The sequence below is a fragment of the Nerophis ophidion genome, linkage group LG21, assembly GCF_033978795.1.
Source record: "Nerophis ophidion isolate RoL-2023_Sa linkage group LG21, RoL_Noph_v1.0, whole genome shotgun sequence".
Taxonomy (NCBI): Eukaryota; Metazoa; Chordata; class Actinopteri; order Syngnathiformes; family Syngnathidae; genus Nerophis; species Nerophis ophidion.
Genome location: NC_084631.1, coordinates 1208 through 29132, shown reverse-complemented (window position 1 = coordinate 29132; position 27925 = coordinate 1208). Strand labels below are relative to the sequence as shown.

The window sequence follows — 27925 nt, the reverse complement described above, 5'->3', positions numbered from 1 at the left end:
TGTGGTTAAAGTCTCTAGGAAGAGTTCGTAAAAGTATGACCACACACACTTGTTTTATTTGATAAATGCCATATTTTGACCAATTTTATTAAGAGATTTGCCCTATCTTAAAATAAAATGTTGATGCTTCTCTTACACAAACATACAAAAGGTGTTGATTGATGTTTTTGGCTGCTAAATTAAACATAACTAGTCCCACATTTACTTAAAAATGTTTTAAATAACTTAAAGCCTGACATATACCGTATTTTCCGGACTATAAAGTGCACCGGTATAGAAACCACACCCACTAAATTTTGGGGGAAAAATATGTTTCCATGTATTAATCGCACCGGACTATAAGCCGCAAATATATAGATAGAATAGAATAGAATAGAAACTCATTTCACAACACATATACGTTGTGAAATGTGTTATTTACACATAAATAAGAGTTGTCCCGAAACCAATAATTTGGTACCGGTACTAAAATGTATATCGGTACTTTTCCAAGGTAACTACGAAAATGTGTCCATTTTGGCTTTATTTTAACAGCAAATCTGTCTCTACGCTACTGATCCGCCTCCGCTTGAGATGGTTTCCTGTGGACGGGACTCTCGCTGCTGTCTTGGATCCGCTTGAACTGGACTCTCGCGGCTGTGTTGGAGCCACTATGGATTGAACTTTCACAGTATCATGTTAGACCCGCTCGACATCCATTGCTTTCGGTCCCCTAGAGGGGGGGGGGGGGGGGGTGCCCACATTTGAGGTCCTCTCCAAGGTTTCTCATAGTCAGCATTGTCACTGGCGTCCCACTGGATGTGAATTCTCCCTGCCCACTGGGTGTGAGTTTTCCTTGCCCTTTTGTGGGTTCTTCCGAGGATGTTGTAGTCGTAATGATTTGTGCAGTCCTTTGAGACAGTTCAAGCGGATCCAAGACAGCAGCGAGAGTCCCGTCCACAGGAGACCATCTCAAGCGGAGGCGGATCAGCAGCGTAGAGATGTCCCCAACCGATACAGGCGAGCGGTCCATCCTGGGTCCGGACGAGCGGTCCATCCTGGGTCTCGACTCTGGACAGCCAGTACTTCATCCATGGTCATCGGACCGGACCCCCTCCGGGGACATAGGAGAACGAAAAGAAGCGGCAGATCAACTGGTCTAAAAAGGAGGTCTATTTAAAGGCTAGAGTATACAGATGAGTTTTAAGGTGAGACTTAAATGCTTCTACTGAGGTAGCATCTCGAACTGTTACCGGGAGGGCATTCCAGAGTACTGGAGCCCGAACGGAAAACGCTCTATAGCCCGCAGACTTTTTTTGGGCTCTAGGAATCACTAATAAGCCGGAGTCTTTTGAACGTAGATTTCTTGCCGGGACATATGGTACAATACAATCGGCAAGATAGGCTGGAGCTAGACCGTGTAGTATTTTATACGTAATTAGTAAAACCTTGAAGTCACATCTTAAGTGCACAGGAAGCCAGTGCAGGTGAGCCAGTACAGGCGTAATGTGATCAAACTTTCTTGTTCTTGTCAAAAGTCTAGCAGCCGCATTTTGTACCAACTGTAATCTTTTAATGCTAGACATGGGGAGACCCGAAAATAATACGTTACAGTAGTCGAGACGAGACGTAACAAACGTCTAAAAACACTGTTGTTAAAAGATAAAACACAAATTGTAGCAATTTGTTATAATATTCAAACATTATAATTGCATTAGTTGACGCTAATTGGACGGTCTTAACTCCGCTAATATTTGGCATCAAGCCAAACAGCTGTGTGCACGTCTATGTATCTACTTGTTTTGTATCTACATTTTATGTATCTGGGCAGCACAGTGGAAGAGGGGTTAGGGCATGTGTCTCACAATACGAAGGTCCTGAGTTGTCCTGGGTTCAATCCTTGCTTCGGGATCTTTCTGTGTGGAGCTTGCATGTTCTCCTTGTGACTGCGTGGGTTCCCTCTGGGTACTCCAGTTTCCTCCCACTTCCAAAGACATGCACCTGGGGATAGGTTGATTGGCAACACTAAATTGGCCCTAGTGTGTGAATGTGAGTGTGAATGTTGTCTGTCTATCTGTGTTGGCCCTGCGATGAGGTTGTGACTTGTCCAGGGTGTACACCGCCTTCCGCCTGAATGCAGCTGAGATAGGCTCCAGCGACCCCGAGGGGGACAAGCAGTATAAAATGGATGGATTTTATGTCTCTACATGTGCACAGCAGGGGAGCTGGTTACCTTATAAGAGTAGCATATGTGTGTTTGCGAGAATGGCAACGTGTTCAGAGTGACGTCACTGCGTGAGTGGGCGAGCAAAGAGAGAGAGCGGTAGCGCTGCACTGCGCAGTCGAGTGATGAACCGGTATGGTTGTGTCCTGCAAAACTAACAATAAAGCAACCAGACTGTCACAAATCGGCGGCCTCAAATTCTGATTTGAAAGCGGAGCTTGGCAAACCCATTGACGGGTAAAGTGAAGGGTTTCAACCTGACGAAAACATCGACCCTGAAGGGGACGTTTGCCCTGTGCTCCTCTACAAGGGTCTGCACCGGAGCAGAACAGTAGGACAGGTGAAATAACGACATTATTATTAGGGATGTCCCAATCCGATATTTATATCGGAAATCGGTCCGATATTAGCCAAAAAAGTGAATATCGGATTTTATCGGACTGAATCTAAAAACTCCGATATAAGCGCTCCGATATAAGCTGTCCATTTGCCGCTGCAGCACTTCTATAATAGGTGACTGGTTTGATCACACTCCAACACAGTAGGTGGCGGCAATACCCCTTAATTAACGTTGGTGGCGGCCGCGGAAGAAGAGCGTCTCTGATCCAGCATGCACAGCCCACGTGATCACAACAACGACAACGCGTGTGCTCGGCAAAGTGTACTGATGTCGGCTGTGTGGAAGTATTTTAACTCACAGCATGCCGAAATGCTTATCTTCTTAAAAAAAAATCTCCACATTATGCTCGGACTGCAGAAAGTGGAGAAGGAGGAGGAGGAGTAGTAAGGGTAGTCAGCACTGACTGATTATTATTTGTTTTATGCTCTTGTTATTAGAGTGATATGTTTATTGTGTTTACACTATTCTTCAGTGAAGACTAAGAGTAATTACTACATTGTTTTGGGCATAGTCAGTCAGTGAAACTGGAGCTGTGAACTCTTAATTTAGAGCAGTTGGACAGTGGACTATATTGTGTTGTTTTTGTGGTTTTTGTCCCTGCCCACAGTTGTTTCCAACATATGCTGACAGTAAAAAAATAACTGAAGTGAACTTGAATTGTTTGCACTTTAAAACGTTTTTTTTTTTTTAAACTGGATTTATTTAGGTTATTTTTCAGGGTCTTCTAATTTATTTTTAATTTGTTCTTTTCAATTGTATAATTATGTTGGTATTAGTGGTTATTTTGCACTTTAAATATAACATTTTGTTTTTATTGGATTTGTTGAGGTAATACTCTTATGTTGAAGGTTAAAATTTATGTAACCTATTGGTTAATAATAAATGGGTCAGTTTTTCCTATACCTACTCTTGCTGACTATTGTTTTCTGTTTTAACACTACAACATCAGTAACAGTAACATCACTTTATCAAGCCTTTTCTAACATTCTACAAAACAAAATAAGGAATAAATATATGTATGATTCGTGCCTATATCGTATCGTATTTATATCGGTATCGGCAAATACTCAAGGCTACAATATCGGTATCGTATCGGAAGTGAAAAAGTTGTATCGGGACATCCCTAATTATTATCTGTCACTAGTTAAACTCCTTGGGCAGATCTGAATGCTGATTATTTAAATGTTTACTAAGTTTGAAGCAAAGGTGGTAAAACTAATCGCCACTCTCCTGAAGGAATCAATAAAGTACTATCTATCTATTCAGCGAGGCATGTTTTTTAAAGCAAAACTTGAGGCGTATTACTCCCTTATTTAAAGTCACCTTTATCGTTAGTTTTGAAGCCCAAATACCTCCATTTTACGCTAAACGCACACTCTTTAATAACAAGTAGAATTATCGTTTTTTTGACATTCTTCCTCTCCAAGATGTTATTGCTTGTATGCACACACCCCACAGCGGTATTCAGATGAAAGAATGATACAGATACTTTTAAAAGGCAGTTAAGTACAAATTTCAGTTAATTGGTATCACAGTACTTAATTAGAACCGGTATATCGTACAACCCGACAAAGAAATGTTCTGTAGATGTTTAATTATATACTTTAATTGTTTGTGTCTGTAACAGGGCAGTAAAACGGCTGATCAAACAAAACATAAGTCATCGTCGTGGACCCACTAGCTGCGCACGCTAGCTCTCCAATCAGCTAAACCGACTCAATCACTCCACAATGACGTTTTAGTTAATTTACTGAGGAATTTGCGAAACTGGAAAAATACAAAAACAATGCCATTGAAATGTAATAATACTAACACAGACACTCGTAAATGTGTTAGCATATTAGCTGATGCTAACTTCATGACATTATGATAGCAGATGCAAATATGCATGAAAACACTCCTACAGACATCACACGTGGGACAGTCTAGTCAGTATGCATAGTTTTAGTCACATTGTAAAACTTGGAGTGAGGAACGAAGAATCCATACGAGTAGAATTGCTATGAATGGCTAGAAGACGGAGCACCACTCAACTTCCTGTTAGAAGCACTAAATGGAGTGCGCAAACTCGTCATATGGCATCGTAGCACAAGCATTAAAACACCATTTTAGTGTATTTGCTTGTTTTTTTATTTTTATTATGACCGTCAGTGCATAAAAATCCATAAATTCGTCGCACCGTCTTATAAGCCCCAGTTTTCAAAGTGTGGGGGAAAACTTTCTCTTCAAATGAACACTGGCTCCAAAAGAGTGACACTGATAAGGTTTTTGTTTTTATTAGTGAGGTCTTAAGTCACTTAGCAGCCAGGACAGTTTGCTCCAGTTTTCCACAGCACTATATTGATCTATTGGTGGCGGCTCTGTGGTTTTCAGCACACTTTCTCCAAATGTTTCCTAGTCCTAAATCTTCTCCTTATTAATTACTTTGTGTCATATAAGCTATAAAATAGGGGGGAGGGGGATTGCTCACATATGCGGTCCTCTCCAAGGTTTCTCATAGTCATCATTGTCACTGCCACCGACGTCCCCCTGGGGCGAGTTTTTCCTTGCCCTTATGTGGGCTCTACAGAGGATGTCGTCGTGGTTTGTGCAGCCCTTTGAGACGCTTGTGATTTAGGGCTATATAAATAAACATTGATTGATTGAAAATAAGTGTATTTATTGTGTGGATAACATATATTTAAGGTTGGAAAGATTTAGATTGTATTTATTTTGTTGGGATTATTCTGAACCAGGATCCCAACAAAGCCAATGGCATTGAAGCAGAGCCAACACTGAGTTGTGCGCAGTGTGATGGCGCCCTCTGGTGGCAAAACGCCAGTCAACACAGAGCTGGCCAAGCAGGACGGACCTTTATTGTAAAATATGGTTTCATAGTTACAAAATATTGTTATACATTGTTAAAATTGCAAAAAAAAAAAAAGTTGAGTAAAAAGTAGTGGTTGTAGTTACTAAATGCAAGTACGAATGACACCCTCTTAAAATCCCTGCACATTTTCTACTGAAAAAGTGAAAGTGAAACTAAACAACTGTACAATTTGAAGGCACTTGTGGCAGCCACAATGTTTGATAGGTAAAAAAACATTTGCAACACACACCCACACACACAAGCACGCACACAGACACACACGCGCACACTCGATAAAAGTATATATTCAATTTGCAATAAGGTTATGTAAATGAAGCGATTTTAAAAAAGCACGACAAATTAGCAGAATATTAAAAAACAACAACTGTACAATCTAAATATTAAACTTTTTTAGGGTATGGTACCGAGTGGTGTTATTGCGGCGCTCCTTCCTGCCGCCGGCGACTTTTTACACCACCAGGCTCTCGCGGCTGACGGCTCCGTTCTAGGAAAGAACACAAACTCAGGAGTCAGAACCTATAAAATTGCTATAAGTGCACGTCTGCATAACAACATATATTTTTTTAACCTTAAAGGAAACAAAATAAACAGATTATCTTACATTAAAAATAACAAATTCAGGAATGTGAACTCTCGGGCGGCAACTAACGACTATTTTTATAGTCGATTATTCATCGACTATCTTAACGATTAGTCAACTATTTGGATTATAAAGCGTACAAAAATTATGTGGCTCTAATTTAGCCACAGACTTTTAAATTCAGCTTTAGTTATTTTTAGGGTTTTGCATAAAAAAAGGACTGATTTGTTCAAAAATATTTATTTATATCAGCGAACGGCGTGGCGCGGTTGAGAGAGTGACGGGCCAGCAACCTGAGAGTTCCTGGTTCAATCCCCACCTTCAATCCCGTCACGTCCGTAGTGTCCTTGAGCAAGACACTTCACCCTTGCTCCTGATGGGTCATGGTTAGGGGCTTGCAAGGCAGCTCCCGCCCTCAGTGGGTGAATGTGTGAATGTGGAAAAAGGGTCAAAGCGTTTTGAGTACTTTAAAGGTCAAAAAGCGCTATACAAGTATAACCCATTTACCATTTCATTCTTAACTTTCTGGACCACAAGGCCCAACTTTTCCACTACAGAGGGGCCTGGGGCCCACTCAAATATTAACACTGAATTAGTAATCTTACTCTTGATTGTAATCATGTTAAGTAATTAAATCTAACCTACAGTATACAACCTTGTTGAATGGTATGAACGCATGTATCAATCACAAAGATTATTATCAAGGCTTAGGTCAGCCTGATTACAAAAATAAATACTAATCTAATATGCTGCAAAAATTGATAAATACATTGAAAAATAAATAAATACATAATTACCCAGTGCTGAAAATAAATACATTTGAACCAAATTAATAATACGTTTGTTTAAAAAACTGCCAATAAAATTAAAGTGCAAATAAAAATACAGCATCACAATTTTAGTCATAATTTTTGCACTTTAAAAACTTCTCTATACTTTAGCTCCATATTTCCTCTGTTTGATATTGTCAATACTGCCATTAGTGGTGGAAAAGTGTATTACAGCCAAGTACCGCTGCAGGCCATACCACTGAGAAACATGTTTTTTGGCAGCACAACAATGGTTTAGAAAAGTATAAGTAATGGAACTATGCTGCTTGGTGGGCGGTTACAAAAATGTAAATAACTTGCGTCTTTTTCAAAACAAGAACAGGCTTAGTGCTAAAAAAACAAGGTTAATGTTAAAAAACAACAGTAAAAATAGCAGCAATAAAAAAACAAAAAAACATGCATTTTGTGATGTGTTTAAAAAGCCGCACACGGATATGTAATTGATTATTGATCAACTACAAACATGTTTTTTTTTTTATTGACTGGCTTGAGCCATTTAATAAAAAAAATAAAATTAAATAAACTCAATAAATAATGATACATTCTAATTTATCAGCACTATCAACTCAGGAGCACCATACAGTACGAAGGGGTTAGTTAACATGGACCCATTTGGCGTGGGTTACCTGACACATGAAACATGAAAAAATTTGGGGCATGCACTATCCACTTTAGCCGCCAGATGGCAGTGGAGTGTTGAATATCTTCAAATGTGTTTTAAGGCAATTCCAACTTTGACAAAAGCGTCAGTTGCTATGTAAAGTGGCGCTTTCCATCATTTTCAGCAGACTGCATTGCAAAATGATTAAACCCTCCTCTTCATCTCACGCGAGATCCATCTAAGAATGAGGCCATATTGCCAACTGTACATAAAACACACTAACCTACAAAACAAAAATGAGTAGTTTGCACGTTTTGTAATACCCAGCATGATACTGATAAAGCGTGTTTCCCAGGGCCGCACGTGCCTCCCCTGGCATCGCACCCCCACTATTTGAGACCTAATGAGTCAGCTGGTCCCGGAGACACTCACCTTGCGCAAGTTGTTTTTCCTCGAAGACGCCACGCTCTCGTCGTCGCTGTATGGCGGCGGCAGAGGCTGCATGTGACTGCTGGGTCCAGAGGGGGGGTTGAGGGGAAGGGGCGGGGGTCCGCGTGGCGCCCTGCCCGCCTCCTCGCTGTCCAGTCGGTCACGGCTACGGGCCCTCTGCTGCTCGCCAAGCCTCTTCCTCTCCATGGCCTCCCGCAGGAAGGTGTCATCGTAGTCGTCTCGCCGGTCACGTCCGCCGCCCGCCCGCCGCTCTCTATCCAGGTCCATCAGGTCATCGCGACTCCGGCTGCGCTTCCCCGGCAGGGCACCGTATCCTCCCCCTCCTCTTCGACGGTCATCGGGGGAGTAGTCACGGCGTCTGCGGTCATCGGCGACTCGATCATAACCGCCGCGGCTGCTCAATTCGTCATCCGAGCTAAAGAGGCGAGCGTACAAGTTGACGTTTCCAACACTCCGCCCCTTTTGACATGCAAAGAGCGCCGACTCACCCTCGCCTTCCCCTGGGCTCGTCCGGACGGCGGTGAGGCGGGTAATCGTCGCGCCCGTAGCGGCGGCCGATTTCGTCCAGGCTTTCCATGGAGTGGGCGCGCACGCGGTCCCCCATGTAGCCCCGGCGCGGGGGACCGTCACGGCGGTGAATGTGCTGCGACACGCTGCTGATGGTACTCATGGCTTCGTCCTCGTCGTAGAGGGTCGACAGGGGTGGCGGCTGGGAGCGACCGACGCGGGCCCGTGGATCCGCGACGTCGTGCAGCGACGTGACCTCGCTCACGTTGTCCGCTGGCAGGACAAACGGGGGAACATTTAATACGGACACATACCCCACAGCTTTATGTGTGACTGCCAAAACATTCGCATGTAAAATATTCCACACCAAAAACTCCTCTCTTTATTATTTTCATTCTGCCGCAAAAGTTTGCCGGATTCCACAGTCCATAGTTTTTATCCTGGAATCGCGAGCTCACGAAAAAAATGTACATCCCAGATTCCCCAGAATTCCTACTATTCACTTTCAACACCTCACACTCATCCTGGACAATCTACCATTTTCCAAGTAAAAAAAAAAATTCCAGGAATTCCCAGAACTCCTGTTTTTCCAAAGCCCTATTTTCACCTCAAATGTATTTCTGCAAGTGTTAGCTTGTTTGATAGTAAATGTTTCATACAATCAGGTAACATATACCCATGCAGTCTTTCCCACAGGTCAGGTATCTTTTTGTGGTGGTGTGGTCGGGCGGCGGGGGGTTTTGGGCGGCGGCGGCGATGACCAAGAAGAACGCGGAGTTGGAATATAATTACAACACTTTATGTACATAGTTATAAAATATTTACATCCATCCATTTTCTACCGCTTATTCCTTTTTGGGGTCGCGGGGGGGCGCTGGCGCCTATCTCAGCTACAATCGGGCGGAAGGCGGGGTACACCCTGGACAAGTCGCCACCTCATCGCAGGGCCAACACAGATTGACAGACAACATTCACACACACATATTTATATAATATGTAACCACAAGCTCCATTCACAGACAGAGTCCCATTGCTTTTATGAGCGGTCGAGCGAGTCAAAAGCCGAAAAAAAAAAAAAAATCTTTTTATTTATTTTTATTTTTTATTTTATTTGTGGCGGCCGTAATTCTTTCGTGGCGGGCCGCCACAAATTAATGAATGTGTGAGAAACCCTGCCATGATTTATCCTTAAAATTAACGGAAAACGTAGCAGCAAGGAATTATGAGAACACTAAGGGTGTAACGGTACGTGTATTTCTATTGAACCGTTTTGGTACGGGGGTTTCGGTTCGGTACGAGGGCGTATCGAACGAGTTTGTATTCTAAAGTCTTAACAAGCTGCTCTGCTTTCTGCCTCTGTCTGAGCAGTGAGCACCCAGCATTGTCCCGCCCACACAACCATCTGATTGGTTACATACAAAGCCAATCAGCAGTGCGTATTCAGAGCGATGTAACAGCCAATCAGCAGTGCGTATTCAGAACGCATGTTGTAAATGCTTCATTGTCGAGCAGACATGCGTTTAGCAGCGGACATCGTACACTCCCCAAATTATAAAAAACACTTTCCAGTCACAACTATTACAAACATCACTATGAGCCCGTTGACATTTTAGAAACTTAAACTGCAGTTCAGCTCGCTCACAGTTCTGGCTTGAGGTGATGTGAAGGCTAATTAGCTTTTAGCGTTACGTTAGCTCATTTTGCTGTGTGTGTGTGCGTGTGTGTGTGCGTGCGTGCGTGTGTTAGGGGCAGCAAAGCTCTGTCCGTCTGTTATTTCACATGAACTCCATAGATTTCAGGGATGAAGTCTCTCCTAGTGCTATTGTACTATTTTTCAGCTATAGTTACATTAATCATTAGTAATGTAGCAGCCTAGTTTTGAATGGCAGGGTCCCTGCTATCACATGTTGACAAAAATATAACATTTACATAATAAAAGTCAACTACAGGCTTCCCAAATGCTGTAATAAATTAAGCATGATGAGTTGACTTGAAACTGTTAAATGTTGCACTTTTTATATGTAGAAGAAAGGGTTTGTCATTTTATTTAATCAAAGAGACAACTTGAGGCAATTTAATGTGGATTAACGTGGGCAGAATTATTATAGTGTTCCCAATGTTAAAAGGATAAAGCCATTGTTTACAAATTTGGTACATAAATAACCCAAAAAATTATATTTGTTTGTTTTCTTACTGTACCGAAAATGAACCGAACCGTGACCTCTAAACCGAGGTACGTACCGAACTGAAATTTTTGTGTACCGTTACACCCCTAGAGTACACACATTCACTTTAAGAGCCAAATCCTCATACTGCGGGTGCTTGGCTCCATGGCTAACATGCTCGTCTCTCGAGCCAAAGGTGCTACTTTCGAAAACACAGATACCACATGGTCATGATCGCCGATGACAACCACAGATTAGATTAGGGTTTAGGCTAATTAGCTTACCCACAAACAGCCGCGTTTTTTTGAATAATTACAACATTTAAGCTTAGTAGGAAATGTGGAAAGAAGGGAAGTTAATCACTCACGGCGATTGTAGTTTGCAGGTCTCGATGGGTCCATGTTGGCCAGTTCTCGCTCCATGTAGTAGATGGCGCGCGTGGCGTTGCCATCAGGGTCCACCTGGATGCGATAGCCACTTCGAGCTGGCCAAAATAAGTCAAAATATTTTTTCATAACATATTGTTAATAAATAAATAAAGTAAAAAAGCTTAAAGTTAGGGTTTTCTATACAATGTTTTTTGACTGAGGGCAGCACACAGAAAAACGAAAGCATGCAGGGCCATTTTAGTATTTTTCATTTTCAAAACAAATACAATATTTTGACTTTTTAATTAACTTTAGGGCTCCCTCCAAGTTTGGTCCTGGGTTGCCGGAAGGGTGTCATCCATAAAAATGTTACAAATGAGTCATATGTAAAAAAAAAAAAAAATGTAATCATATTAACTTTATAATGTTTAAATCTCATCAACTTCATGAAAATAAAGTTTTTGGTTTTATGCCTTTTGGTTGATGAAAATCATGTATTTTTCGGCTCCAATTACTTGCACATCAAATATCTGAAAATCTTTTGGGGGGAAATATTGTGTATTTGTGTTTGTCATAAAAAACAGGGAATATTTGATGTGAAAAATTTGAAACTTGAACATGTCAAAAATTCATAACAGCAATGATTTTGATTCATTATTATTCTTTGAGCAAGGGCAGCTTTGTATTTTTCAGGCATGTGATTTGAACTTAATGAAAAAGACTGGAAATAAGCGGAACATTTTTCAACTTTTCAATGTCAAAATACAAACACTAGAAATAATCAACAAAATGTCAGCTAATGTCTTGTTCTAAAACACCAATGAAAATGAAATGTAGCTTTTAGACAGGCTATACTGTAGCAAAAGTCATCACATGTCTGCCACAATCATGTGTGTTCTTAAATGTGTATTCCATGTCTTCCATGTTGGAAGCAGTTTTGATTTGCGCTTACAGTTGTGATCAAAATTATTCAACCCCCACACAATTTTGGTGTTTTAGCAAGTTGGACATTTATTCCGTATTTTGTTTATAGTCATATCAAATAAAGATGTGTCAAATAGACAAAAGCAACTTAAATTGTAACACTGTATTTTACAAAACACCAAAAAAAGGACATTTTTCTTAATATCTCATTGACAAAATGATTCAACCCCCTAGTTCCATGCATCTTTAGTACTTAGTAGAACACCTTTTGGCAGTAATGACATCCTTCAAACGTGATACATAACCGGACACAAGCTTCTTGCAACCATCTACAGGTATTTTAGCCCATTCCTCTTGGGCTAATGCCTCCAGTTCATTCATATTCTTGGGCTTGCGTGCTGCAACTGCCTTCTTCAAGTCCCACCACAGGTTTTCTATAGGATTTAGGTCTGGCGACTGTGAAGGCCACTCCAGAGTCTTCCAGCCCTTCTTCTGCAACCACTCTGATGATGATTTGGAGGTATGCTTGGGATCGTTGTCCTGTTGGAAGGTCCAACGTCTCCCAAGCCTCAGCTTCGTCACTGACTTCATGACATTTGCAGCTAATATATCCTGGTAGGAAATAGAATTCATAATGCCTTGAACGCGCTGGAGATTCCCGGTACCTGAGGCAGAGAAACAGCCCCAGAGCATGATTGACCCCCCCCACCACCATGCTTAACAGTAGGAAAGGTATTCTTCTCTTTGTAAGCTTCATTTTTTCTCCTCCAGACATAACGTTGATTCATATAACCAAAGAGTTCCAGTTTTGTCTCATCACTCTATAGAACAGTTTCCCTAAACCTTTGGGGTTTGTGCAGATGATTTTTGGCATACTGGAGTCTATTTTCTTGTGCCTGGTAGTCAGAAGTGGGGTGCGCCTGGGAGTTCTGGCATTGACGCCTTCATCTCGTAGTGCGCGCCTTATTGTCTGGGACGAAACCTGCGTTCCCCCCTCTGCAATGTCCTGCTGTAGTTCCTCAGCTGTTACCCGGGGGGTTTTCACCACTGTACGCACACAGCATCCTCTTTCTACCACGCCCAGGTGGTGTTTAGCTCTAAACTTGCGAATTATGCTCCCAACTGTGTCTCTTGGAATGTGTAATGTATTTGCTATTTTCTTATATCCATATCCTTTCCTATGAAGAGAAATTACCTCCTCTCTTGACTTCTTTGACCACTCCCTGGACTTCATCATGTTGCAAATACACCGTTGACCATCTACAAGAAGCTGAGCGTCACAGTCTTTTTCAATCAGTTTAATTGTTGCTCGTTATGGTTCTAATCACATCTACAGGTGTTTTCAACACCTGATTGAAAAGACCTTATTCAAATTCTGTTCTTAAGAGTTATGATCTTCAAGGGGTTGAATAATTTTGTCAATGAGATATTAAGAAAAAATTCATTTTATGGTATTTTGTAAAATACAGTGTTACAATTTAAGTTGCATTTGTCTGTTTGACACATCTTTATTTGATATGACTATAAACAAAATACGGAATAAATGTCCAACTTGCTAAAACACCAAAATAGTGTGGGGGTTGAATCATTTTGATCACAACTGTACAAGGTAAACTAAAGAAAAATCTAAGGAAGAGAATACCTCTGCAATTTTCCACAATTTTTTTAAATATATAAATCGTCCGCTTTAATATTCCCTTTTCTCTTCTCAGATTCTCGTCGTCATTTGGGATGTGCGTGTCTGTTGTGATTGACTGCCCTATCTTGCCTCTGATTGACCTGTCCGTAATGTTTTGCCCCAATCTTAACCAATCGTGACTCAGCGTAGTAAAGCAACCAACCAATCGTAGATTGTCTTATACATAAACCAACCAATCATCATTGATGTTTCCCGTATATTTTGTCTCCTGCCCATGGAGGTACACTAGTCCATTTATCTCTTTCTCTTCTTTTGTACCATGTAGCTTAGCTAACCACTACGTGGGTCTAAAAATAGCTAAGCTACAGAAATAGCTACTTGTTTAAAGGAGAACATTATCACAATTTCTGAAGGATTAAAACCAATAAAAATCAGCTCTCAGTGGCTTATTTTATTTTTCTAAATTTTTCTCAAAATTTTACCCATCACACAATATCCCGAAAAACGGCTTCAAAGTGCCTGATTTTAACCGTCGTTATATCCACCCGTCCATTATCCTGTGACGTCACAGCGTGACCACACAGAAACAAACATGGCGTATAGTATATCGATATTAGCTCGGATTCAGACTTGGATTTCAAGGCCGTAAGCGATTCAACAGATTACGCATGTATTGAAACGGATGGTTGGAGTGTGGAGGCAGGTAGCAAAAACGAAATTGAAGGAGAAACTGAAGCTATTGAGCCATATCACGACAGACAGCGGCACAGGAGGAAGCTAGGACAAATTCGGTGATCCCCCTTCTAACCAACGATTGGTATGTGTTTGTTTGGCATTAAATGTGGGTGGAGGGAAAGGCTGGATGCAAATATAGCTACAAATGAAGCATAATTATGCAATATGTACATACAGCTAGCCTAAATAGCATGTTAGCATCGATTAGCTTGCAGTCATGAAGTGACCAAATATGTCTGATTAGCACACTCCACATAAGTCAATAAGATCAACAAAACTCACCTTTGTGCATTCATGCACAACGTTATAAGTTTGGTGGACAAAATGAGACAGAAGTGGCATAAATCACGTCATAGCCAAGATATCCAGGGGGTTTACTTCACTCGTCTGCGGGAAGAGACTGCCGTCGTCCCTGAATAGCTCGCACTCCGGCAGATTCAGTGATGGTCTATTTTCCAATATTGCAGATTTCGTTGACTTTATTGTTGGAAATGCATCGGCTTTGAGTGTCACAGGATATCCACACATTCTTGCCATCTCTGTCGTAGCATAGCTGTTGTCGGTAAAGTGTGCGGAACAAACGAGGGACTTTCGCATCTTTTGTCCACTGGTGAAACTTGAATTCGTCTCTGTTCGTTTTGTTACACCCTCGGACAACACACCGACGAGGCATGATGTCTCCAAGTTACGGGATAACAGTCGAAAAAACGGAAAATAACAGAGCTGATATGACTTGGTGCGTGTAATAAGATTGAGAAAATGGCAGATCGCTTCACGTTGTGACGTCACGGGTGAAAGGTCATCGCTCGACAGGCTATCAATTGAAAGGCGTTTAAATCGCCAAATTCACCCTTTTAGAGTTCGGAAATTGGTTAAAAAAACATATGGTCTTTTTTCTGCAACATCAAGGTATATATTGACGCTTACAAAGGTCTGGTGATAATGTTCCCATTTAAAAAGTAGCAAAGCTCCTGCCAAGCTACTGGGAAATGTAGTTAAGAAACTTAGATTTTTAAGTTAATCATGGAAATCATGGAAAACTGTAGTTTTTACCACTGCAGCCGTAAACAGGAATGGATTATCAAAAACCGTACTCATTACGGAAAAACCGTAGTTGTTGGCACGTATGGCAATGAGACGATTTTAACAGACATTGTAGGTCGGATTAAACGAAGAAAACCGGAAAATATATTTTTATATTTTCACATAGATAAAAAAGACGGATCTCTAACAAAGGACGGAAAAATCCCATGCCTGGTTATTATTATTAGGGGCGGCATGGCGTCTAGGGGCGGCATGTCGTAGTGGGTGGAGCGGCCGGCCAGAAACCTGAGGGTTGCAGGTTCGCTTCCCACCTATTGACATCCAAATCGCTGCTGTTGTGTCCTTGGGCAGGACACTTCACCCTTGCCCCTGGTGCCGCTCACACTGGTGAATGAATGATGAATGAATGATTGGTGGTGGTCGGAGGGGCCGTAGGCGCAGACTGGCAGCCACGCTTCCGTCAGTCTACCCCAGGGCAGCTGTGGCTACAGATGTAGCTTACCATCACCAGCTGTGAATTAATGATGGGTTCCCACTTCTCTGTGAGCGCTTTGAGTATCTAACAATAGAAAAGCGCGATATAAATCTAATCCATTATTATTATTATTAATATTATTATTATTATTATTAGAGTCAAGTTTACAACTTGTTTTCATTACATTTCACTTGTTTGCTCTTTTATTCCACTTTGTTTTTTTTGTTTGTAATGGTACTAGTAGAATGTGTCGCGGGTCGCAGGTGGCCCACGAGCCACACTTTGGACACCCCAGGTCTTTGTTTTTAAGTTGTACTTGTGGTGTTTAACTCCTTTTTGCACTTACAATAGTTAATAATTGTATTTAAAATCCCCAAGTCTTTGCATTGACTTACTGTGGTCGCCGCCGCCATCTTGGCCGTGCAGCAGAGGCACCTGGGAGCCTTGACCCACTACACAGCAACACACAACAGCGTCATCTTGACTACACACAGACAGGAAGTGACTTTCAAAAATGGAGGCAGGTGATTTATCTGCTTACCAGAGCTCGCGGCGTCGTACTCGCGAGCGTAGCCGTTGTGGGGGGGCGGGACTCCGACGCCGTTGGGCAGCGGCAGCATGGGCATGGGGGGTTGGTTTGTGAGCTGGCCGGTGTACGCGGGCTGGGCGTACACACTGGGGGCGTAGAGGGTGGACGCGTACTGGTTAGCCATGCCTTTCTTCACCGCCTTTCCTGCTTCGTAGACTGCGGGAGCAAGAAATGTGGGATTTTATTTCATTTTGGGATGTTTTTAAATATTTAAAAATAAAATAACTGCTAAAAACAGACAGATTTATTAAAGAAAAAACTGTTTGTTTTGTGTTACAGGTGACAAAGTATAGTATTAATAATAATTTCTATAAAAATGTCATCTTTTTCACATTGCATTACATCTTTTTTCTTACATTTTTTCTGTTGTTTTTTCCAACGATTAAAGGCCTACTGAAACCCACTACTATCGACCACGCAGTCTGATAGTTTATATATCAATGATGAAATATTAACATTGCAACACATGCCAATACGGCCTTTTTAGTTTACTAAATTGCAATTTTAAATTTCCCGCGAAGTGTCGTGTTGAAAACGTCGCGGTATGATGACTCGTATGATGACGCGTGCGTTTGACGTATTATTTTCCAGCCCGATCCAAGCTATAAGTAGTCCTTTTTTTTTTTTTTTCCTTTGTCATGAAAAAGGGAGGTTTTTGTCATGAAAAAGGGAGGTTTTTGTGGTCAGTGCACTAATTGTAAGTGTATATTGTGCTTTTTAACGTTGATTTAATAAATAAATTTAAAAAAAATATATATATATATATATATATATATATTTTTTTTTTTTTTAATAAAAATTAATAAAAAATTCTTCTGCGGCCCGGTACCAATCGGGCCACGGCCCGGTACCGGGCTGCGGCCCGGTGGTTGGGGACCACTGTTATAGGTGACAAAGTATATTATTTTAATGATTAGCATCAAAATGTCAGCTTTTTCTCATTTCGTTACATCTTTTTGTTCTTTAACGTTTTTTTTTCTTCCCAATAATGTGTTGTGGACCTTGTCCTGTAAGAGTAAAATAATAATAAAAATAATAATAGCACAATAATTGCAACAATTCAGTTACACTTTTAATGGTGTTTATTAGTGTGGTAGTTTAAAAAAAAATGATGTAAGCAGTTTTTAAAGACAAAACTTTGTGTTATAGCTGACAAAGTATATTAGTATTAATTATTAGTACCAAAACTTTAGCTTTTACTCATTCAATTTTTGTGCCCTTTTATTTAACTAACATTTTTACAGTTTTTTCCAACAATATGCAGAGGGCCGCATTTTGGACACCCCTAAATTTGCGTTACCAGGTGTGGTTGCTAGGGTGCCAAACCTGGCCTACGATCTAATATGGCCGCAAAAGAGCCCTTGTGTGCACGTCAAAGAATAATACCAACATGTTTTTTTTTTCTTTTCCCGTAAGTTGAAGGGTACTCACGCGCCCTCGGGCAGCAGCATCGTTCAGGGCAGCAGGGGCAGCTGACGTAGCAGCAGCACGTGTGCGGACAACACTGACACCAGCAGATGGCGATCAGCAACAGCAGCAACAGGAAGCCCATCACCACTACTACCACCAGCAGCCAATCTGAAAGGCAAGGAGGATGCACTTCCAATCGGGGAAACTCAGCAGATTCAAATGGAAAACAGGACAGAGACGGGCAGCGGTTGAGAAGTTTGACATCCGCCGAGGCTCATTGCCTGTGTCCAGTAGGGGACGCTACTGGCGAAGGTAATCATCCAGGACTACCACGGGGTTGTATCGATAAACCGCGGGACAGTTTGTGTTGCCTGGAGAGACTGCGACTGATGACTGCACTTTGAAGAACTCACGGACTGACTGGCGCTATCTGGCTAGCCTGTATGCTAACATGGAAATCAGAGACATGAATGTCTTTCCCCATTTGAAACGAAAAACCCTAATATAAACTGATATAAACACATGACAGTCCGAGCATATTAATTGTGCACAATGACCTAGAAGCTGTGCTCTTTTACCACACAGTGATCGTTCTCTACTCAGAAGAATGCCAGATGGGTGGGGTTTTTTTTACACTGTGCTCAAGGACCCCAAAACAGAGTAGGACACAATGCACGCCAGGAAAAAAATAACAGTACAAACTAGTCTTTAAACAATAAAAGTTTAACCATTGAAGGGGAACTGCACTTTTTTCAGAATTTTGCCTGTCGTTCACAATGAAGTGAAGTGAATTATATTTTATATAGCGCTTTTTTCTAGTGACTCAAAGCGCTTTACATAGTGATACCCAATATCTAAGTTACATTTAAACCAGTGTGGGTGGCACCGGGAGCAGGTGGGTAAAGTGTCTTGCCCAAGGACACAACGGCAGTGACTAGGATGGCGGAAGCGGGAATCGAACCTGCAACCCTCAAGTTGCTGGCACGGCCACTCTACCAACCGAGCTATACCGCCGCTATATATATCATTATTAAAATGTTTTTTTTTAATGATTTTTAAGGAAAAAAAAACGCTTGCAAGATGCAGCAAATAGATATCAGCTTTGTAGCCTTCAAAGCCTTTAAAACAACTTCAAAAACCCTCCATCAACGTTTTTTATATGTATATGTATATATATATATATACCGTATTTTTCGGACTATAAGTCGCAGTTTTTTTTCATAGTTTGGCCGGGGGGTGCGAATTATACTCAGGAGCGGCTTATGTGTGAAATTATTAACACATTACCGTAAAATATCCATCCCATCCATTTTCTACCGCTTATTCCCTTTCGGGGTCGCGGGGGGTGCTGGCGCCTATCTCAGCTACAATCGGGCGGAAGGCGGCGTACACCCTGGACAAGTCGCCACCTCATCACAGGGCCAACACAGATAGACAGACAACATTCACACTCACATTCCCACACTAGGGCCAATTTAGTGTTGCCAATCAACCTATCCCCAGGTGCATGTCTTTGGAAGTGGGAGGAAGCCGGAGTACCCGGAGGGAACCCACGCATTCACGGGGAGAACATGCAAACTCCACACAGAAAGATCCCGAGCCTGGATTTGAACCCAGGACTGCAGGAACTTCGTATTGTGAGGCAGACGCACTAACCCCTCTGCCACCGTGAAGCCCACCGTAAAATATCAAATAATATAATTTAGCTCATTCACGTAAGAGACTAGACGCATAAGATTTCATCGGATTTAGCGATTAGGAGTGACAGATTTTTTGGTAAACGTATAGCATGTTCTATATGTTATAGTTATTTGAATGACTCTTACCATAATATGTTACGTTAACATACCAGGCACCTTCTCAGTTGGTGATTTATGCGTACGTTTATTCATCCTGTTGTTCACTATTCTTTATTTATTTTAAATTGCCTTTCAAAGGTTTATTCTTGGTGTTTGGTTTTATAGTATAATATAGCCAAGAGTCATGAATGCATTGGAATTCTGGGTAATTCTTATGTTGCGTTTATAATGTGTTACAGAGCCAATGTTAGTTGTTTTATATCACAACCATCAGTGTGATCTGTGGAACAAGACCCCTGGTTTACACATAGTAAAAGCAAAAAAAAAACTCCTCCGCCATTTTGGAAATGACGTCACGACTTTGACCCGGCGGTACAAGTAAGCATGCGCTAATAAGTTTGGGGAGCGAGTTCGACCCGGCAGTAATTCAAGGCAGGCGCATATTACATGCCCGGCGGCTATTCAGGGAAATACGGTATTTAAATATTGTTATTTACAGATTAAATGGATCAAAATGACTCGTCTGAGTCTCATGCATTCGTCATTTACTGAGAGGATGACTTCCGACTGTTGGACACTGAGGACAAGAGCCTGGCTAGTTTTTGTGTAAAATCCAGTACACTTTGTTTTTAAATCGGATCATTTTGTAAAATATTTGCATTTAAAAGAACTACGACCTGAACTTGTCAGTCTATTGACATTAAATCAGGGTAGAATGACCTGAACGGTGACATGCAGTGGAAACACACCGTTAGTTCCAGGCACACTTCCAGGAACTTGAAGAGTCCTGAACTTTTGGTGGGAAAAGGCATTTTGTGGATGTCCAGCTGCGGACTGAGATGCTGATCAAACACACGGAGCCCGAGTCCACCGACACGACTAAGGCTCACTCACTCAGACCTATGAGGACTTGTACTACCTTCCATAACCAGTAATTCAATGCCGGGCAGCAGGTCAGTAGCATTTGACTTTCTCTCTGTGAAAGAAAGATAAAGCCACAATTACTAAATAATGTGCGCTCTACCTACATCACGCAATGGACACCTGCACACACGCCCTCTTTTCTTTTGTTTCTTTGCAGATTCTCTCAAGTTTGCCGGCAACATTTGCTTACAACTAGATGGACAAAAGTACTGGGCCAGCAATATAAGTACTCGTTGCAACCTCTAAATGTCTCAAAACTTTTGTCCAAATAGTGCATTCGCGCGGGAGTGGGGAGAGCCAAAGCCAAAGGAGGAGGCAAAGCGGAGAGAAGAGTACAAAAATAGGGGCGTTTACCCAAAACAATCAGCTCGGTGTAGTCTTCTCCGTTGCCGGTGAGGTCCTGGGACGAGCTGACAGAGCACACGTAGACGCCGCTGTCGCCCCACGCCGTCTGTGCGATGTTCAGGTCGGCGTCTGAAATGGAGCACGCCGCATGCAAGTTTAGTTTTATTTATTTTTTTAGTTTATTAAGGATCCCCATTAGTCTACACCGCAGTGGAGACTATTCTTCCTGGGGTCCAGGCAAAAAACATCACACAACCACAGAACAAACGATTATAATGCAGTACAACATGATCCAATAATAAATTGTCATAATACAAAAATAGCAACAACAAAGAACCAAAAAATACTAATAAATGTTGTTACATAATAATTTTCATACCAAAGATAAAAATAGCAATATAAAAATAGATATACTGTATACATTTTTGCAAAAATAAAACAAAGAACCAATGGCCTAAAATATACACATTAGTGTACCAAAGACAAACAATAAGTGACGAAAAAGTATCATCCTTCCATTTTCTGCTGCTTATCCCATAATCAATAAAATACTCAATAGTCAATAAAAACAGTCATGACATTAGGTACAATCTAGAATAATCTCTTTACGCAATACTTCTCCTTTTAGTCTATTCTTAAAGGCCACTATGCTGGTGATTGATAGCAGATATTGTGGAAGTCTATTCCAGTAAGTGATTGCTCCATACATTACAGTCTTTTTCAAAACATCACTTTTGGGTTTAAGACGGGTGAGAGCACCTCTTTGGGCTAGCCTGGTACTGTAGTTGTGACTGTCACTGGCAAGCAAGAGCTGAGAATACAGATATGAGGGTTTATGGTATGTATAGATGTTTTTTAAAAATAGAATCAAACTACAAGCCACGCTGAATAGGAATACTGTAGAACAGGGGTCGGGAACCTTTTTGGCTGAGAGAGCCAAGAAAGCCAAATATTTTAAAATGTATTACTGTGGGAGCCATATAATATTTTTTTAACACTGCACACAACTAAACACATGCATTTTTAAGTAAGACCAACATTTCTAGAGTGTAATAGGTCTCTTATTTTTTGGAATAGCGTTAATATTCTGAAGCTAACTGTGGAAGGAGCGTGGCCTGCAGGCCTGCAGCGAAGCAGGGTGTGCCAGGACTGGCCTCGAACTCAGCGACAGGTGCGTAGATGGCCCATCTGGGTCTTGTTATCTAATCCAGTGGTTCTCAAATAGAGGTACACGTACCCCTGGGGGTACTTAAAGGTATGCGAAAGGGTATGTGAGATTTTTTTTTAAATATCACAAAAAAAACAACAATTCAAAAATCCTTTATAAATATATTTATTGAATAATACTTCAACAAAATATGAATGTAAGTTCATAAACTGTGAAGATAAATGCAACAATGCAATATTCAGTGTTGACAGCTAGATTTTTTTGTGGACATGTTCCATAAATATTGATGTTAAAGATTTGTTTTTTAATGAAGAAATGTTTAGAATTAAATTCATGAATCCAAATGGATGTCTATTACAATCCCCAAAGAGGGCACTTTAAGTTGATGATTACTTCTATGTGTAGAAATCTTTATTTATAATTGAATCACTTGTTTATTTTTCAACAAGTTTTTAGTTATTTTTATATCTTTTTTCCAAATAGTTCAAGAAAGACCACTACAAATGAGCAATGTTTTGCACTGTTATACAATTTAATAAATCAGAAACTGATGACATAGTGCTGTATTTTACTTCTTTATCTCCTTTTTTCAACCAAAAATGCTTTGCTCTGATTAGGGGGTACTTGAATTTAAAAAATGTTCACAGGGGGTACATCACTGAAAAAAGGTTGAGAACCACTGATCTAATCACCTGTCGCTCTGTTATAAGCAGCAGCCAGGAGGAGAGACAGGGAAGCAACTGGAGCCAGAGTGCGAGCGAGAACGAAACAGAAAAAGACAATTGCTGGAAAGCAACTGAGAGACTTATTGAAAAATATAACAATTTTGTAACCCTGAAACAGGTTCTCATGTCGGTGCTTGGTAGTCTGAAGAACCCTCTGGAAGGCAAGCCCCACACTAACCAATGATAAATAAATAACTTCTTACCATTAACGCAACTTCTTGAACAGGTGCTGTAGAAAACGGATGGATGGTTTACAAATGCATGAGAATGTTTTATATTTTGAACGTTATTTTTAACACTGTGATTACAAGTGGAATTATTAATAATAATAATAATAATAACTTAGATTTATATTGCGCTTTTTCTAGACCAGGGGCGCTCACACTTTTTCTCCAGGCGAGCTACTTTTCAATTGACCAAGTCGAGGAGATCTACCTCATTCCTATTTATAATTTATATTTATTTATTTATGAGAGACATTTTTGTTAACAAGTTAAAGGTGTTTAATGATAATACAAGCATGTTTAACACACATAGATTCCTTTCTTTCATGAAGACAAGAATATAAGTTGGTGTATTACCTGATTCTGATGACTTGCATTGATTGGAATTAGACAGTGGTGCTGATAACGTCCGCATTTTCAAGTGAAGGAAAAAAAAAAAGTCCTCCTTTCTGTCCAATACCACATGAAAGTGGTTGGATTTGGCATCTCATTTGTCCAACTTGCATACTCGTTTTTAAACACTTTGTTATGAGAGTAGCATATGTGTGTGGCCCTTTAATGTCTGGCAGCAGGTGAGTGACGTCAGTGAGTGTGCGGGTGGGCAAGCAAGTGAGAAAGCGGTCGCTGAGGGCGGGGGAGAAATACATTGGCATCAAACTCCGTAGCTTGCTAGCTTGTGCACGCTAGCTTTCTGAGACTCTTATTTTGTTAGCACAGGCAGGATGAAACAGGTCTTTTATGGTGAAGACAGGAACTGTGCAGTCGGTCTTTAGAGTTTTGACAGTAGGTACGGAGTCTCTAGAAATAAAATGTGTTTCTCTGCGTCCGCCCTGTTAGTGATTTTTTTCTTAAATATGAGCTCGCAGCAGCCAGCGTCATCTCACAAGATCCTCGGGTGCCGAGAATGTCAAACAACTGACGAAAGTGAAGTCTTGGTATGATTGATGATTGCTCATTTTTATGTCTATTTTTTAATGCCTGGCTTGAGATCGACTGACACACCCTCCGAGATCGACGAGTCGATCGCGATCGACGTAATGGGCCCCCCTGTTCTAGACATTCAAAGAGCTCACAGAGAAGTGGGACTCATCATTATTCATTCACACCTGGTGTTGGTAAGCTACGTAAGTAGCCACAGCTGCCCTGGGGTGGACTGACAGAGTGGAATTATTCATTAATTATCGTGTTAAGCAACGTCAGCTCAGATTTATCCGAGAGCCAGATGCAGTCATCAAAAGAGCCACATCTGGCTCGCGAGACATATGTTCCCTACCCCCTGCTGTAGAATGTTTCCTAAATTATAAATAGCATTGGACACACGTTGATAGTGGCACCCCGCCACAGCAAAGAGAGCAGTCACATTTTGAAAGGCTCGCAGTTTTTTTTTGGTTTGTTTAACATCCTCAAGTCGTCTCCGTACTCGTCAAGCTGAGAACAGCAGCACACTTTCACAATAACAGCGCTGTGTGCAGCATCCGGTCCGACTGCGCTTGAGAAACTTCTCTATGACTTCTTCTGTTTCGTGTAGTTGTAGAAGCTAGCTTATATCTTGCCTTACTTAGCTTTTACGGCTAATACCGTAGCACCCCGATGAGTTACTACGCTAGAAAAATAGTTCCTCAGTGCTCGCTCTTACAATAACAATAACATAGCATGGTTATAATACAGGTTATGGAACGGTATAGCTCGGTTGGTAGAGTGGCCGTGCCAAAAACTTAAGGGTTCCAGGTTTGATCCCCGCTTCCAACATCCTGTTTTTTAGTGTTGACAACATTTCATAAGTCAGCCTTTAAGTGCTGTATTTCAGGTGTATTTGTATTCTACTATTGAAAATGACATTGGTACCTCGTTTGAAACCCTTTTGGTAGGATTCGCCGACAAGAATTTTCATGAAACATTGGCCCCGGTTTTCACGTACAGCTTCAGTTACAGTGTGGACAAACAGTGATCAAACTGATGACTCCAAGCTACTTAATTTTCATATGGAGCAAGACTGCAAACAATAAAATAATGGCTGCAGTGTTTCCTGCTGTTTAAAACTTTACACCGGAAGTAGAAGTGCTGTTTTGTCTTCTCACCGTCCGTAACGTTACTACTTGTACTTGTTTTTCATTCATTACTCAAAGCAACATTTGTAAGTTTTAGAATATAACTAAAACAATTCTTACTTAATAAACTGTCCCATGTGCGATGTCTGTAAGAGTGTTTTCATGCATATTTGTACATGCTATCGCAATGTAAGCATGAGCTAATATGCTAGCACGTTTACAAGTGTCTGTATTAGTATTAACTTACAATGGCATTCTTTTTGTATTGTTTTTTTTGGGTAAATTCACCAAAGCGTCACAGTGTAGTTAGAGTCTGTTGGAGAGTTAGCTTTTGCAGCTAGTGACTTCTGTTTTGTTTGATCTGCCGTTTTACAGACACCGTTTAGAAACAATTAAGGTATGTAATTAATAGGGGTTTAAAAAATATATATATTTTCGAATGACTCGCAATTCTTGTGTAACGAGTCCCAGTCGATTAAAAAAAATATTTTAGTTTTTTCAAAATCTGTCTGCCACTATTAAATGTTTGGGTACAATTTAAACAAACAAAACCAGTTTTCTTTTAACTAAGACGGACATCCGGTCTGACTGCGCTTGAGAAACTTCTCTGACTTCTTCTGTTTGCTTTATATTGTCATTACTGCCACAAATGGTGGAAATGTGTATTACAAATGCGTACCGCTGAGGCCCTTCTTTTCGGCAATATGTCCCTGGACACATGAGGACTTAAATTATGACAATTGTATGATCGTGTAACTACTTGGTATCGGATTGATACCCAAATCTGTGGTATCATCCAAAACTAATGTAAAGTATCCAAACAACAAAAGAATAATTATTACATTTTAACAGTAGTGTAGATAGAACATGTTAAAAGAGAAAGTAAGCAGATACTGTATTACCAATTAATGAACAAGTAGATTATTAATTCATTTTCTACCACTTGTCCTTAAAAATGTTGATAAAATAATAGAATGAAAATAATATGTTTCTGCATGCCTCAGCAGCTAAATTAGGAGCCTTTGTTTGCTTTCTTACTATTAAAAGACAACTTGTCTAGTATATTCACTATTTTATTTAAGGACAAAATTGCTATAAGAAACATATGTATAATGTACCGTAAGTTTTTTTGTTAAAATAAAGCCAATAATTGCATTTTTTGTGGTGTCTTTAATTAGAAAAGCATAGAAAATTATCGGATTTCATTTTGGTACCAGTACCAAATATTAGTATCGGGACAACCCTAAGTATCGGGACAACCCTAATACATACATATTTTATATATATATATAAACAGTGGGGCAAAAAAGTATTTAGTCAGCCACCGATTGTGCAAGTTCTCCCACTTAAAATGATGACAGAGGTCTGTAATTTTCATCATAGGTACACTTCAACTGTGAGAGACAGAATGTGGGAAAAAAAATCCAGGAATTCAAATTGTAGGAATTTTAAATAATTTATTTGTAAATTATGGTGGAAACCATTCAAAGCTCTCACTGATGGAAGGAGGTTTTGGCTCAAAATCTCATGATACATGGCCCCATTCATTCTTTCCTTAACACGGATCAATCGTCCTGTCCTCTTGGCAGAAAAACAGCCCCAAAGCATGATGTTTCCACCCCCATGCTTCACAGTAGGATGGTGTTCTTGGGATGCAACTCAGTATTATTTTTCCTCCAAACACGATGAGTTGAGTTTATACTAAAAAGTTCTATTTTGGTTTCATCTGACCACATGACATTCTCCCAATCCTCTTCTGTATCATCCATGTATCCATTTTGGTATAAACTCAAGTCGTCGTGTTTGGAGGAAGAACAATACTTCCATCAGTGAGAGCTTTGAATGGTTGACCAAATACTTTTTATCCACCATAATTTACAAATTAATTCTTTAAAATTCCTACAATGTGAATTCCTGGATTTTTTTTTCACATTCTGTCTCTCACAGTTGAAGTGTACCTATGATGAAAATTACAGACCTCTGTCATCATTTTAAGTGGGAGAACTTGCACAATCGGTAGCTGACTAAATACTTTTTTGCCCCACTGTACACACGGGCACATTTGAATGTCTTTGTGCAGGTATCATGGCCACAAAGATAAGAAGCAGCACATTCTTTCAAACTCACTGTTCAGGACGCTGATCTTGCGTCCCTGGTACTCGGAGCCGAGGGTAACGGAGTTGCCCTGCTTGGACGCCACGATGCGCACCGTGCGCTGGCTGTCGGCACACTCGATGTTGGGGTCATAGTTGGGGTTGTTCTGAGACAGGATGTTGTCCGCGCTGCTGGGGTTGAGCGCCGCCTGGACGGGGTCGCGGCAGTAAGACTTGTAGCGCCACATGACCAGAGGGGGCTGTGTGGCCGAGGTCTGGAAGTTGCAGGCGAGGGTGACGGGCTGGAAGAGGATGACCACGTACCTCTTCACCGGAGACTGGACTGGCACAGCCATGGTGGACTCTAGAAGGATAGGAACGTTATGGAAGGATGTTCTGCTTGATGACAAACTATTTCATCACAGTATCACTGAGAGTTCCTGATGAGTCAGGACAGTCATAACTTAGCTCTGCATGCTTGGGATGACTCATTCTTTTTTTAATTATTTATTTTCTTAACCTTTAGGGCTCACCTCAATCATTAAATGCTAAAATAAGTCTTTTTTTTTTTTAATTCAACGCTGATCTATACTAAGACTTCAGGTCTATCTGTCAATATAAAGTTATTTTACACAGTAGTGTAGGGAAACCTGCGAAACAGGCTTGTAGGGATGAAATAGCCTCCGTGTTTTTCCTGACCTAACATTTATTACACTCTACCCGGTATAGAGAACTGTATAACCACAGTAACCTCGACCGGTTACTGTGGGCGGGGGCGGAAATTTGTTAATAAAGTGCTCCTTAAATAAA

General features: G+C 40.8%; 1 protein-coding gene across 1 annotated transcript; it reads right to left on the bottom strand.

The window, feature by feature from the left end:
- Positions 1-5436: 5436 nt before the first annotated feature.
- LOC133539532 (lipolysis-stimulated lipoprotein receptor-like) lies at positions 5437-27511 on the bottom strand (the record flags this gene model as incomplete). Its single annotated transcript, XM_061881506.1, has 10 exons — positions 5437-5956; positions 7916-8348; positions 8422-8713; positions 10973-11089; positions 16186-16242; positions 16332-16535; positions 17811-17957; positions 20508-20564; positions 20867-20986; positions 27150-27511. Coding segments are annotated over 10 exons (1825 nt in total), but the record flags the coding sequence as incomplete, so codon positions are not given.
- Between the last annotated feature and the right edge of the window lie 414 nt (positions 27512-27925).